At 39.1% G+C, this 15,076-nt stretch overlaps 2 protein-coding genes across 2 annotated transcripts in view; one reads left to right on the plus strand and one right to left on the minus strand.

Moving 5' to 3' along the window:
• commd10 (COMM domain containing 10) overlaps positions 1–15,076 on the minus strand; it is a 721,199-nt gene that overhangs the window by 137,179 nt on the left and 568,944 nt on the right. The window lies entirely within an intron of this gene.
• On the plus strand, positions 1,620–14,217 carry mapkapk5 (MAPK activated protein kinase 5). The gene is made up of 14 exons (XM_044026038.1): positions 1,620–2,570; positions 3,665–3,738; positions 6,114–6,189; positions 7,509–7,606; positions 7,696–7,804; positions 8,057–8,146; positions 8,439–8,534; positions 8,646–8,726; positions 8,817–9,004; positions 9,141–9,261; positions 9,968–10,098; positions 10,230–10,345; positions 10,859–10,963; positions 11,379–14,217. Exons 1-14 carry the CDS (start codon positions 2,535–2,537, stop codon positions 11,471–11,473), a joined length of 1,416 nt encoding a protein of 471 aa, XP_043881973.1. The 5' UTR covers positions 1,620–2,534; the 3' UTR covers positions 11,474–14,217.

Consider the following 15,076-nt stretch of genomic DNA (forward strand, 5'->3'; position numbering starts at 1 on the left):
CTATTTTCAGGAAGTCCGTGAAACCTCAATGGATGTTTTGTGGCACCCACGTGAGCCGGTGAACACACACCACACGCACGCACATACTCAGACACAGTATTTACATACTGATTGTAAATGCATGTTGATAAAAACAAAATTAACACATAGTAGCATGGCTGCTAACACGGTGATAGTGTTTATACCATCTTAGAATATCTCCATCTTGCAAATTCCAGACCTCGATAATCTATTACGAGGAGGATTAGGGCCACCTATATGATTTGTTTTTGGAAACAAAATCTAAAAAATTAAAAAGCCAGGATTGAAAAAAGTCAGGAAATATATATATGTTTTGCGATTTTTTTTTTTAACATCTGGGCCTAATCCTCTTCCATAATAAATGGACAAGAAATTCAAGAAAGAAAAATATACATGGAAAATTACAAGCAAATGGAAAATCATCAAAAGGAAAAGCACAAAAGCAACACTTAACCCCACTTTGTAAGATAGAAAGAAAAACTGAGTCTTTTCCACTCTTATTTTATTGGGAATAAATCTGTCCCCTGTGAAAAGTCTGTAGCTGACTTTGTTTGTCCTATTTACACCACTTTATTTTAACAGTGGTAATAATGTGTTACATTGAGAGCTCCATATTTTCCCAGGTGGTACTTAAAATAAAAATAAATATAAAAAATATCTTGCAAGATATAGTCACATTCAAAAAATGATTTACTTTTGTTTTTTTGGATGCAGATTTTTTGTGATGCAGCTCCTATACAATCCATCCATCCATCCGACCATCTTCTACCACATTATCCTCCACATGAGGGTCATGGGGCAATATAATGTTATATCATTTATGTCAAATAACCATTTAGTTTTGATTATCATTTCATAATTTTAACCACTTTGATGCACATTTAAAATACTTGCCATAATGGCCTCCGTTTTTTGGCCAATTGGTCAAATGAAGAAAGCTGTTTAAAAAAACTATTTTCCACCGAAAAATATGCTTCATTCAATTTGGTTATTTTATTTATACTGTTTTGTGGTTATAGGCTGATACACAATTGAATATGTAACATTTTATAGATTCATATAAGATTTATAGTTAGGCCATGGAATAAATAAGTAGATAATGTAAGAGCTTACTTCAAGTATTTGCACAATTACAATTGACAAAATATAATTAGATACATTTCACTACTGTTGATTTCAGTGACTCATAAAATTCACAAAGAAATGTGACTGGTTTTTATTTATACATTTAGGATATCCCTGAGTGTTTAATTTATGTGTTCTTCATTCGTGGATATATGTTAACCATTTAATCATGTATTGATTTTAAAATTACATGTTAATAAATGTGTTATCGTACAACCATGCTCAAAATCTAAAATTACGGGGAAAAAAGGGGGGGCTTTAACGGACCCATCAGAGTCTGTCCTTTCTAAACTCATGTCATCAAAAGCATGTACAGATCAGATTATAAATGCACAGACCGATTTTTTTGTGCTAATTGGGTGTGATATATTTTGTATGGAATAAATTATTTGGTAGGGAAAAATAACAGACATCAAGTGTCCCGTATTTAATAAGAGTGTGAATGTTATTTATCAGGCGTTATGCACAGGCAGCTATTGCGTAATGCCGACTTGTGTATTGGTGTATCTCCACTGACAAGAAGCTGTGGGATTAATAAAATAGTCCACGGGTGCGTGTTTTCTCGTGGCTATTTCGAAACATTCTTTACTAACCTTATCTGTCGCGGACGTGTTTGTTCGCGACGATCAAAACTTTATTATGGCAGAATGTTAACATTCGCAGCTTTGAACAGAGCTCGGAAACTAACTTGCCAGCTGAGCTAGCTCGGTTGCGCATTACCAGGCTCGGGTAGACTACATGATACGTTTCTGTTTCGGGAAGACGTTGCCACTCATTGTGTTATCGATGTAGCTTTCGATGGGCTATTTTCAGATGCTACCGTTGCCCCAGCTCATCGTCCCTCGAGATTGCCTCTGTTGTGTAACCAGTCTGCCCCAGTCGGGCCAACAGCTCAGTCGCTAGCAACTTAGCCGGTCCCGTGTGTGTGTTGGCAGAGCACTGCTCTCATCGCGCTGGCTAAAAATACACTTCTTGTTCCACGCTCAATGCCCGTCCAAAAGTGGTGGGCTTGTCCACGTCGGACTTGTCCTCCTTTTTTCTAGTGACATCGCTCGGAGTTATGCGCTCTACATGGTCACTTCAGTGAATCTAAGACGGCTGGAAGAGCGAACCGGACCCCGAGGCTGTGAGCCGAGCTGGCCTGATCTGACGTTACAACAAACCAGCTGGTGGACTTCAGACCTGTGGCCGATCGGCGGCCAGACATAATTTCGCCTTAATGGCCTTGTCCTGTCATCCGTAGTAATATAATAAGCTTAGGTCCTGCTTTGTGTTGCTAGACAAAAACTCTCTAAAGGTCAGGAAGAAAAAAAAAATCCTTGCTTTGTTTTCACTGTGAATTGTCTGAGATCGGCGAGGCAGACTTCATCTGTCCAGAGCAGGACAACATGTCGGAGGATAACAACGCAGACAAGTTCATTAAGGTATGTTGGAACAAAATAAATGTGATTCTTCATGTATATACGCATTTTAGTTGTGTTTGCTGACCACCGGGAAACCTTTATCATCAGTTTATACTAAATAATTGAAAATACATTGTCTGTATATTTATTACCTATTATCGACTTCACTTATTAATAAAATACTCCTGCACACCTCTAATTTAACCTCTTTACCATTGTAACTTGTGTATTTAGTTTTGTTGTCAGTACACAGCAACTGGAAACAGTTGCACTTGTATGTGCACATAAATATCTTTCAGTTGGGACTGTGATAAGAGATACTTGCAAAGTCAGATGTGTCCGACTTAGTTTGTTTTATATTTTGATTGAAGTTATTTCTTTCATCTGTACCTAATGCTCTAACAACCCCTGGTCTTTTTGTATTGCATACAAAAGGTAGAAATGTGAATCATTAAGCTAGCGTCATGACAAACACTTCTGTGGTTCATGTTCATTATCTGGCAACATTTCTATTTACCCTGGTTCTTGGATTTGTTCCTGGCCTGTTTCTGCCATTGGCTCTGCCAGGGCAAGTCTCAGTCAGTAGTAATATGTGATTTCTGGTGGCCCCGACTTTCACAGGTGGGGGTAAACAGCTGCTTAGAAACTGCTGGAACTACTGGAACTGTGTCTATTATCATGATCAGTGGTGCAGCTAGTTAACTATGAACCTAACCCAGTCTCTGGTGGCAAGACCTTTCCACATTATTATAGTATAGTAGATTACTATGTAATAGTGATATACTGTACACAACTAGGGCTGGGCAATAAATCAGTATCAATATGTATTGTGTGATACTTCGAATGAATGAATGAATGCTTTTCCTCAGATTTAAGAAGTTTGTTTTTTCCTGTCTTTTAAGAATTTTAAAACCACAATTAACTTCTTTCTTCAACATTCACTCTGAGCAAAAGACTCAGACTTTTTTTTTGTCATGATAACTTTTTTTTGCCATATCGCCCAGCCCTGTGCAAGGTTAAACCTAGTTAAATGTTTCTTTTGCATAAATGTTTGCCTCTCTTCTTTTTCTTTTAAACATATCATTTATTTTTGCTGTTGTTTTTGTCCCCAAAAGGAATCATCGATTCTGGATGAGTACCACATAAACTGGACACAAAAGTTGGGAGCTGGGATCAGTGGACCTGTCAGGTGAGTTTCTACATTTAATTGTGTTTGTGTTGAATCAGAGTGGCATTAAACTGTTGCCACCATATTGCATAGACAGAACATTAAACTAGAACCAGAACAAGCAGCAGTGCATCATCCTCCTCATCACGGGATTTGCTTTGTGATTTAGAAATCAACTTTAAACAGAATAATCCTATATGAGCTGTACATTGTAGACTGTTATTGTTTAGGAGCAGATTGAGAGTTTGGTTGTGAGAGATGAACCAGGGTCACCCAAATTGCTGTTTTCTTTTAAGATGTGTAAAACTCTGCATTGTCTGGACTAAAGAGACCTGTACTACACTGAATGCTCTATATTGCCCAGTCCTTGTAGTGCATGATTAAAGCACTGTTGTGAAGGTTTCGGCCACACTTTTGTCACACTAATTGCAGAATGTGCATCTGGTTTCAAATCCGATTTGGATAATTTGTCTACTGGGCTGGCAAATAAACAAACTGTGTATTGCCAAAAAACTACTACTTGTTTCTGATGTTTGTTGTTTATTACTCCTCCTGACTGGTTTTATTGTAGTGTTGTTGACTGTGGCGCTAATTCCCCAGTTTGACCTTACACTTGAGTAGCTGACACACATTAAGATGGTTAATTGACTGGGATATAAAGAACTGATCCAACTACTGTGGGTGGCTGAGTCGGCGTGTTCACAATTCTTTTAAAATATGAAAGCAGCCTGTGAGACTTGAATCCAACAGAAAACCTCTGTCCTCTTCGCACCTTTGTGTTGAAGTATCTTGGCCTGTTTTTAACAATCCTCTTATTTCTTATTTGTGGTGTTTGCAGGTTATATAGCACCTTTTTTTGAGAAGCTGCACTCAGATTAAATAGCAGCTGCCTGTGAATATACGTGAGGTTTGTTGCCCCCGATAAACCTCAGACCTTTTCTTTGTCTGCATTCTCCGCTGTAATCATTTCCACTCAAAGACGCTGTGAGTAATACAGCACAGGAAGGCACAAATTACGAAGAACTAACAATAGACAGTGATTTGAGCCTTTTTACATAAACTATTATGTACTCAATGAAGTCATCTTTTGAATCTGGTCGTCCTCAAACTGGAAAACTGCATTGTTATGAATCACCTCCTGCTAATGTGGAAATAATGTCACTCAAATTATCTCTTCATTTAAAGAACATTTACATGTCCTGAGTTTTATGCAGGAATTGCACAATGTTATGTGAGTCACAGTGTTTGCTTTAACTGCTTTCTGAGTCAACCCGTGTGTCTGACTGCCCTGCTGATTCCAGCTGTAATGTATCAGCGTCTGCACTTTAAAGCTGTTCAGTAGAGAACAACCTGTTATTTTTTCACGTGTCAAGTGTTTACCTCAAGTGACTGAGAATCTGACTCATCAGATTGAAATTACTCAGATAATCTGTAAATTTTTTTCCAGTAACTCCTGCTCACTCTGTCTCATTATTTTAGTGACTATGCATCTGCATTTCACTTCATTTCATTACGACCTTTGTCTAAGTCTATGAATGACTCTCTTATTCAACCTCATGCTCACGTCTGCCTGTCTCATAACACATTCATGTCTTTCACTATACCAGCCCCCTTGCACCTCTGTCTAACTGTGATTCATTAGGTAGATATTGCTTTCCAGTGAAGTGAACTTTGGCTGAACCAGAATGTTTCCCGCAGTGAGGCTTTAATAGTGTAATCTGAGTTTAAGGGCTAAAGGTTGCTGCTTAAACGTGGATGTTTCAACCATTGCTGCTCAGATGAAGGAAGAAAGGAGATAAAGAGCTTTTCAGAAAGTAGAAATTGATGATCAGATATACTTATATTTATAGATCACTACCTCAATAGATATGTTCAGTCAGTGTGTATTGTACTCACAATTCTAAAGTGTTAGAAACCATCAGACAGAGACAAACATCCATTCACCCTCACATCCACACCTATGGACAGTTCAGGGTCTAACCAGAATCTGCAATTCCTCATAAGCATGGGAAAGAAGAAGCTGGAGCAGCTGGAAAAAAAACCAGACTCACACAGGGAGAACTCCTCCCATAAAGGCTCCGGTCAAACCAGGATTTAAACCGACAGTCTTCTTGCTGTGAGGCACCAACCATGCTGCCACCCCTTATTTTATTACAAAACACCCATAGAGGATTCCCTTCGGGTCTACTCTTGTTACAAAGATGCAGGCACAATTTATATACCCCATAACAAACTCTGATGCTTAAAAATACCAGCCCTGTGTTAAAAAGACAAGCTTATTTGACTTGATGTCAATCAATCTTCTTTATCGTACTGGCTGTGTATTTTATTCACGGACTGTGCAGAAAACCTTTTCTTGGTGTGTTTGCTTGACTCTTGCTTTCCCTCCTGTGTAGAGTTTGTGTGAAGAAGTCAACTCAGGAACGCCTGGCCCTGAAGATCCTCATTGATCGTCCCAAGGCCAGAAATGAGGTTAGAGGAAACCCTGTGATGCGGTTGTGATTGTTTGTTGTCTGGTGTCCTAAAGCATTTTAAATATGCTTTGCTCCGTCTGCCTGCCTGTTATCTGTCTTTATTAATTCCTGTTTTTCTTCCCTTGTTAATCTGTCTCCTGTGCTTCTTCTGTGTTTGTTTGGGCTTCTCTCTCTCTCTCTCTCCCTCTTGCTGTCTGTCTCTCTCTCTCTCTCTCTCTCGCTGACACTGTAGCGAACAGTTTGTCTCACAGCCTCTCCACGTCATTAGCAGCCTTCTGTTTTGATCAAGCATCTTAAATAACAGATAAACAGAGAGACATGCAGTCAAAACAAGCAACACAGGCTTGTGCTACTGAACTGCTAAAGCTGTCACTGACAAGCACACAGAATCACTGATTCTCTTGACACATTTTTAGAAGCACGCACTGGCTTCTGTGGGATTCTAACAGAGGACGCGCATCATCCGGCACAACCAACTATTCACATACAACTACACGATGAAAACTGCGGACATTTCATTGGGGACTACGTTGAATTTATTATTAACTTGTGCTCCACGACATTTTTGACACAGGAAAACATAAAAGCTTATAATCCTCCCCTGCACAGCAGTGCCCTCTGGTGGGGCACCGGCCCTTAATGCAATGACGCCCCTGAACATAGCCAACATTTGTGTTTTAAAAAAGCTAGTAGGTTGTGTCTAAAATACATGAGGCTTAGGAAGACATGTCTTCCTCACTGCAGTGTCTCTCTGTAGAAGCTGTCTTTAGAATAGAATAGAATGTCTTTATTGTCACTGCACTGAGAACAATACGACATAATTTAAAGTAGAAAGAAACCAGGGAATTTTTCCATTATTTACACTGTGTATCCTGTGAGGGAATGCATGGGGAGCTGAAGCCAACCCAACCTGCCATTGAATGGGAGGCAGGGAACATCTCCAGCCTATGACAGGACCAACATCTATCACCCTCACATCCACACCTATGGACTGTTCAGGGTCTAATGAGTCTGCATTCATTTATTTATTTATTTATTTATTTTTTTGACATCTGCACCTGTCCTGTTGTGACATGTCAAAATATCTTACATTTTTAAAAGGCCCATATAGCTCACACCCAATTTCTTTCTTCTGATGGAATTGGTTGATGAAAACTAAAAGAGACACCGGGAATGACAGCCCCTCAACAATTAATTCTTTGTTATCTTTTTGTCTTTTTAATAGCTCATTTATGACTTTTCTGACTTTCGCATGCATGAATTTAATCTAGAGACAAAACATAAAGTAAATGACTTTATATATATATGTCCATGCAGGTGCGTCTCCATATGATGTGTGCCAACCACCCAAACATAGTGCAAATCCTGGAGGTTTACGCTAATAGTGTCCAGTTCCCTCATGAGTCTAGTCCAAGGTAAAGTGGTTTTAGTACTTGTTTAAAAATCCATCTCTCTTCTACTGTTTCCTCTGAGTATCTTTAACTCCTTGCTTGTTCATTCACAGAGCGAGGCTTCTGATAGTTATGGAGATGATGGAAGGCGGTGAGCTTTTCCACAGAATCAGTCAGCACAGGCACTTTACTGAAAAAATGGCCAGCCAGGTCACTAAACAGGTAGGTGGAGACACGCATATATACGCAAGAGTCCAGATTGCTTTTCATTTTAATTGTTAGACTGTAACATTGTCTCGCAAGTCTTTAATTCTGCCCAGTCAGTGTTTTTCCATGGGTGGGTTGCACTAAATCTTTTGTGTCCAATATTCTTCCTGTGGGTATCGACGTGTTTCCTGTCTGAGATCAAGCAGGCCGTGCATCAGTGGTCAAAGGAAACAACGCACATTGGCTAAAAACCCTCTTCTCCTATAGATCAGTCAAGCCTTGGAACACTGTCACTCCCTAAATCTTGCACATCGCGACCTGAAGCCAGAGAACCTGCTCTTCAAGGATAACTCATTGGTTAGTAGCTGGAAACAGCACAAAGAAAAATGCTGCAATTTCAAAGATGCATCATCAGTTTCGGTCAAAATCAAAAACTTTGCTGAACTTTAAATTTACAACCCATGCTTAACTTTTCAGACAGTGCAGGGAGGAAATTTGTCTTAAAATCTGGCAAATTAAATAATGTTACATATTTGGTATCATGTACTACATATACAAAACTCTTAAGTGCTGATTATTAAAGCAACTAAGATATAATCAGACACATGTCTCTCTGCTTGTACTAACTCTGTGATTCTCTGTTTCACAGGATGCACCTGTCAAGTTATGCGACTTTGGCTTTGCCAAAATTGATCAAGGAGACCTGATGACTCCTCAGTTCACTCCTTACTATGTAGCACCTCAGGTGAAAAAAACAAACACACAGCACATTAGTCATGCTTGTGTCTCGATGGCTTCCATAAACAGTTAATAATTACTTAAATCAAATCAAATTCGTCTTGATGTTCCTGTTCAGGTACTTGAGGCTCAAAGAAGACACCAGAAGGAAAAGTCTGGAATAATACCTACCTCACCCACTCCTTATACATATAACAAGGTGAAACCCATATGTGGAACTAAATACTAATCCTTACGCTCTCACTGGTCATGAGGATTTTAAATGTGCGGGGATTTTTTTGTTCCACAGAGCTGTGACTTGTGGTCTCTTGGCGTAATTATCTACGTAATGTTGTGTGGCTACCCTCCGTTCTACTCCAAGCACCACAGCCGCACCATCCCAAAGGACATGAGGAAGAAGATTATGACGGGAAGCTTTGACTTCCCTGAAGATGAGTGGAGCCAGATCTCAGAAATGGCCAAGGACATTGTACGCAAGTAAGTCTTTCTCCATTTCACCTTGCTGTTGAAACGGGTGAATCTCTCCTGCTTCCTTATTTTCATTCATCCCACCCCTCGGTACCTCATTTGTCATTTCTCTTTTCAATAATTTACCCTCCCTCCCTTCCTCCAGGCTGCTGAAGGTAAAGCCAGAGGAGAGGTTGACTATTGAGGGAGTCCTGGCTCACCCTTGGCTCAACTGCACTGAGGCCCTCGACAATGTGCTGCCGTCCGCACAGATGATGATGGACAAAGTAAGTGGGAACTTAGTGGTGCAGAAAACTTGCATGGCAACAAACATGAAATCTGGAAAATGTCCAGGAAATTGCAGTTTCACCGCCACATATGAGAACTGGAGCAGATTTTCTGTGCCACACACGTTCACAGCAGCAGGGAAAGTATATTAGTATTGAGGTGAGGAGTTGCGCCGTGTTGAGCATGCAGAAGGCAAGACACTCGCATACAGAATTTTCCAGTTCTTTCTCAGAAAGTTTACTAAGGAGCTGGCATGAACAATTTACAGTAGGGCTGGGCAGTGTATGGAGTTTTAAAATGATATCAAACAGTATAGGATTACACAAGATCTCTCCAGAGCAGGGGAGAGCAGAGTCTCCTCTATCGGGGCATGTGAGCGAGTGGAGTGAAAATTTGTGTGGCACCTTATCTCTCGCTCCGTCTCACACCAGCATCTGACACATGGGTGAGGAAGTGGAGGATGAGGGAGCATCTGGGCTCTCAGAGCTCAGTGGCGTCCTAAAAAGCACCCATTCTCGAATTTATTTTGACACTGCTACATCATTAAAACTGTTAAAAAGTACAGTATACGACCATTCAGCCAAAATATACCGCAATCCCAGCGACATCTGTGCTTCAGTACTTGTCTGTAAACAGATTAGATTGTCTTATTACTTACTATCTTCTTCGTCGTCGTCATGTGACTCTTCTGATTGTGCGTCACAGGCTGTTGTCGCAGGTATTCAGCAGGCCCACGCAGAGCAGCTGGCCAACATGAGAATTCAGGATCTGAACATCAGCCTGAAGCCCTTAAACTCCGTCAACAACCCAATCCTCAGGAAGCGCAAACTACTTGGGTATAATTACTTAATTTGTTTGATTTGCCTAATATGGTGCAAATTAGATAATCGTAGTAATCTTCTGTAGTATGGATAAATGAAAGGCCAGAGGCAGAGTCTGAAATGTGCTGCGGTGTCTTGTGTTGCAGCCCAAAGCCCAGCGATGGTTTCTTCATCCATGACCCAGAGAACGGAGGAGAAGACACCAATGTAGCACTGGAAAAATTACGAGATGTCATTGCACAGTGTATACTACCACAAGCTGGTGAGTAAAACAATAACTACACACACACACCGACAGTGACGCATATACTGTTTCTATTAACGTCATGTTACATAGAGTGAAGTGACACTGATTTGTTTTTCAGCTATTTCTACATATTACATATTATGTTCCCAGTTGTAGATACAAAGCACACTTAAGAAACTGCCCGTATGCCCAGGAGACGGATAAGCAAACTATTACTACTGTTTGTAGGATATTGATCAATAACAGTTTAGCAGGTCTGCTGCTGTAATGAATGAATGAATGAATGAATGATTAAAGAAGCACAAGGAATCAAATGAAATCATAAATGTCTGTTTGCAACTCTGGCCTGGTCAGAAATGGACGACGTAATCTGCTGCAGTACTCCTGGGACATTTGCTGTGTGTTTCTCATCTATCATGAGTCATGACTGCTTAAGGAGCTGCTTAATGTGCCTCATGACATATGTATAGAAAAACAACTCAAACAGCATCTGAGGTAATTATGTTATATATATTTTTTTTTGTCCAGGAGAGAATGAGGATGAGAAGCTGAACGAGGTGATGTATGATGCCTGGAGGTTCAACAGAGACTGTAAACTGCTGAGAGAAGGTCTACAGGGGCTCAGCTGGGACGGTCAGTACCACCTCACTCTGTGACTTCTGCACTCTTATACCCCACAGAGCAGCCATGTTATCTTTTGAAAACAAAATCAATCGCTTAAGAAAAAGACTTGGAAAATTCCACTTACTTTCCACATACCAGCACCGAACCTAGAGAAGAAACTAGGTCACTGAGGACCATGGTGTTTCTGTAATTCCTCAGAGGTCCACACGGGGGCGATAGAAGAGGTCCAAACTGGAGCTTTAAACCTTAATAGATAACAGAACAAATGAAAGATAATGTCTAATTAACAGCCTTACATTCATTTGCAACTAAAGGCCCCAACCATGACTTAGTCTTGAACACACCTATGACAACATCTCACTCCGCTGCTTATTTATCGTCACAGGTCATGAACCAGCTGCTTTTGTGTGTGTGTGTGTTGCAGGACGAGCCTTCTCCGATAAAGTTGACCGCTTGAAGTTGGCTGAAATAGTGAAACAGGCCATCGAAGAAAAGACAACCCTCCAAGAGTCTCATTAGTGAAAGCTGTTTTTGTATCTTCTTTTTTATATCGTTTAATATGAGCCTTTTTAACCCATATCTGTAAAGACACCTTTTATGTAAGATAATTCGCTAAAATTTTGTTTTTCATGAACACACTTGCCTATTGTACAGCTGTTAATATATTTCAAAAAAAAGGACTCATTGGTACTATAGTGCTTTTTTTAAATGGACATTTGCAGAGAACACAGTAAAAATAACCCCTATATTTTCACTTTTTGCAAAAAAAAAGATGGGAAAAAACAAAGAAAGGAAAAAAAAAATCTGAAATTATTTTCTGGGAGGGATTTTTTTATCAGCGGATTCTCCGAGATGTTTTGTTTTATCCCATTTGTTTCATTTTATTCCATTTTTTATTTTTTTCCTTTTAACCATTCTAATAATTGCATTTATTTAAAAAGAATTTCAGACTTGTAGCCTGGCAGTGGACACTGAAGCTGTCGACCGTGTGACTCTGCTCTTCCGCACACTTTCTAAGTCTCAGACTGTGTTTATATAAAGAGAAAATGTGTTTTCGACAAGCAAATCTTAACTTAAGGTCCACCTACACCTTGGTCCACTTTGTTTTTGTGGACGCTTCGTCCTTGTTTTCAATCTGGAGACTGCTTTCTCACACTCGAATGGATTCAAATGCATGAATTCACGACATGAAGTTTGTGTCTGGCAAGTGAAGTAAATAATATGACATATTACTTATGGCCTTCTCTCTCTCTCTCTACACACACACATACACATTTTTTTTAATGCTAGCCAAGATGAGCATTCTTGAAAACTAAGTTGGGACGTGAGTGTCATGAAACATGCTGTGCTGCTGAATGTGCAATAGAGCAGTGAGATGTCTTCATATTTTTGTAGTTAAATGTGTGTGTGTGTGTGTGTGTCAGGTATAATACATCAGTGTTGCTGTCGTTCCACTCTACTTAATTTAAATGGTCTTAATACCAGCAAATGTTCCATCCGTTCCCTCATTCTCACTTTTCTTTTTAGTTGTAATTAATATCATATCATTGATTAGCCAGAGTGAAATCTTCACTGCACTGCTTTCCTCTCGAGCTCTGGTTTTATCTGATATTATTTATTCATGCTGAGGTCTTTTTCCTGTTGAATGAGCAGCAGATTGTTGGCTGAAAATGTGCATTCTCTGTTATTTACTATTATTAATAGTCCTTTTTTTTTTTCTTAAATGAAGTTGCCCATTGATTTATCATTTCTGCAAACATACTTTCCACTTTTTAATCTTTTTTTATTATTATTGTTCATTCTAATTAAAATGTGTGTTTATTTTGAGCAATTAGCCGACAGTGGGTGAACATTTTGTTACTTTCCAGTGAAAATGTGCATCTCCAATTATGGATGAAGTGTTCCTTTCCAGATTTAGAAGAATTCCTGAAACATGTTGGTCAGTTTGCATTTGAAAAGGCTTTTTTTTTTTTTTTCTTAAAGCTTGTGAAACATTTGTAACTGGCATGAAGACAAAGTGCAAACCCTCCTTTTATATATCTGGTTTTCTTTCAGTACTAACATGATTCTGAAAGTTTATTTTGATTCCGTCATGTCTCAGATAGACTACTTAATGGAAAAGCACAGCTTTACAGTAACAAGGCTAAATGTGTCATCCTTAACGTCCTCTTAGAAAGAAAACCCCTGCAGGATGAAGGGAAAACGCATTAAACGTCTGTTTTTCATGTCAAGGTCTTTCACACAGGGAATTGAGGAAAAAAAGGCTACTTGAGAAAGACGAATGGTTCAATTTGTGTTAAAAAAAATAATCCTTCATTTTACAACCAAGATGTTACATGAGTAAAAATTCATTTATTTGTGTCATGCTGACCTGTGAGTTGGAGAACCACAATTCACTGCTGTGGTTATGCGTTCTGCTGGTTGCCTGGCAACAGTCAGGGGCTCAAAAGTAGTCTCTTACATGGCCCCTGGGGAGAAAAAAAAAGGTGAATTATCTCTCAAAAAACAACATGAAATGTGTTATTTAGTGAACAAATAGTTCTTATTTCCTCAACAAAGCTGAATCCTTTGACTGACCAACAGATATCTGGAGACTTTTAATAACCGTGCATTATGAGAAAACTGGGACGAAACAGTTCTTGCGACAAATCCATTTACTGGAAGAAAAAGTTCACTATACAGAACTGTGATAATTCACATTTCAGGAGGCCACAAGTAACGCATCATAGCTTTACAGTAAAACAAAATGTCTATGGCAACACATGGTCCTGCTTGGACATCATTTGTTCCTGCTGCTCAGTCTGGCTCAGTGTCTCACTCTGACATTCATGCTAAACCAATTTATACAGTATATTGTCCACTTGTCACTTCCTCTCACAACGGATTTGACTTATTTTTTTATTAAGGAAAAATAATGTTGACTGAGTCTAAAAAACATTTTTATATACATTTAAAGAGTCTCTGCTCTCTATAAATACCAAACTCTGCATTCATAATGTTCACATTGTCCTCTTCCGGCATGAAACGGGCGTAGAGGAGGAAGACGTGTGCGTTGCCATTCCTACTTCTGTTGAAAAGTCAGTTTTCTTTTCTCTTGTCTGGCAGTGATGTAGCATGTACCCCAAATCCCTCATGAAGGACTTGCTGTATTTTCTGTCATCACATCTATTTGTTTTTTTGTTTTTTTTTTAAACCTTTCTGCCTTTAGAATGTCATCAACATGCTGACTTTGTAATAAAGGAGTTCTTTGACTTTCAAACTAATGTTTTGCTTTTGCTGTTATTTGAGGATGATGTGTATTGATTTAGCACTTTTCTAGTCTTGATGAACACTCAAAAGCTGCTTGTATACTTGGCAAGATGGCTTTGGTTTGTGTGTGAAGTTTAGAATAATTTAATGTATTCTCTTTATCCAAGCATCATAGAATATAATAGAATTTAAAAAGGGACAATACAGTTAACATAGTTTCGATACAAATAATGCAACTGATTTGCTGTATGTAGAGTTTATGGCTATTGCTAGTTGGGCTCTTACATGATCAAACACATTAAAACTACTCTAAAACACTAGAACTACATGCTAAAATGACATAACACATTAAAATGTCAATGCATACACATCACAACTACATTATACACAATAACAATTGTCAAATGATGAATATAAAACATAACCAGTACAATAAAGTATGACAAATCTTGACAAAACTACACTTGATAGGAAACTTAAACACACTTACAAGTCAATCCATTCATCTTGTACTTTATCCTCCACATCAGGGTCGCGGGGGGTGCTGTGCCAATCTCAGTCGACATAGGGCGATAGGTGGTGTCACACCCTGGACACTTCGCCAGTCCATCGCAGGACCACATAGAGACAAACAACCATTCACTCTCACACCTACGGTCAATTTAGAGTGTCTAATTTAACTAATCCCCATATTGCATGTTTTGGACAGTGGGATGAAGCCTTTAACCTTTGTTGTAAACACTTGTATTTCTGATTCTGATTTCTAATTTGATTTCGGTTTGGCAATGAGCTCCAGAGTTGACAGCCCTTAATGGAGAATGCGGATTGTCAAATGTGGTCTTACGATATAGTATTTTACAGTTAGGATTCACC

The sequence above is a fragment of the Solea senegalensis genome, linkage group LG5, assembly GCF_019176455.1.
Source record: "Solea senegalensis isolate Sse05_10M linkage group LG5, IFAPA_SoseM_1, whole genome shotgun sequence".
In the NCBI taxonomy this organism is placed as follows: Eukaryota; Metazoa; Chordata; class Actinopteri; order Pleuronectiformes; family Soleidae; genus Solea; species Solea senegalensis.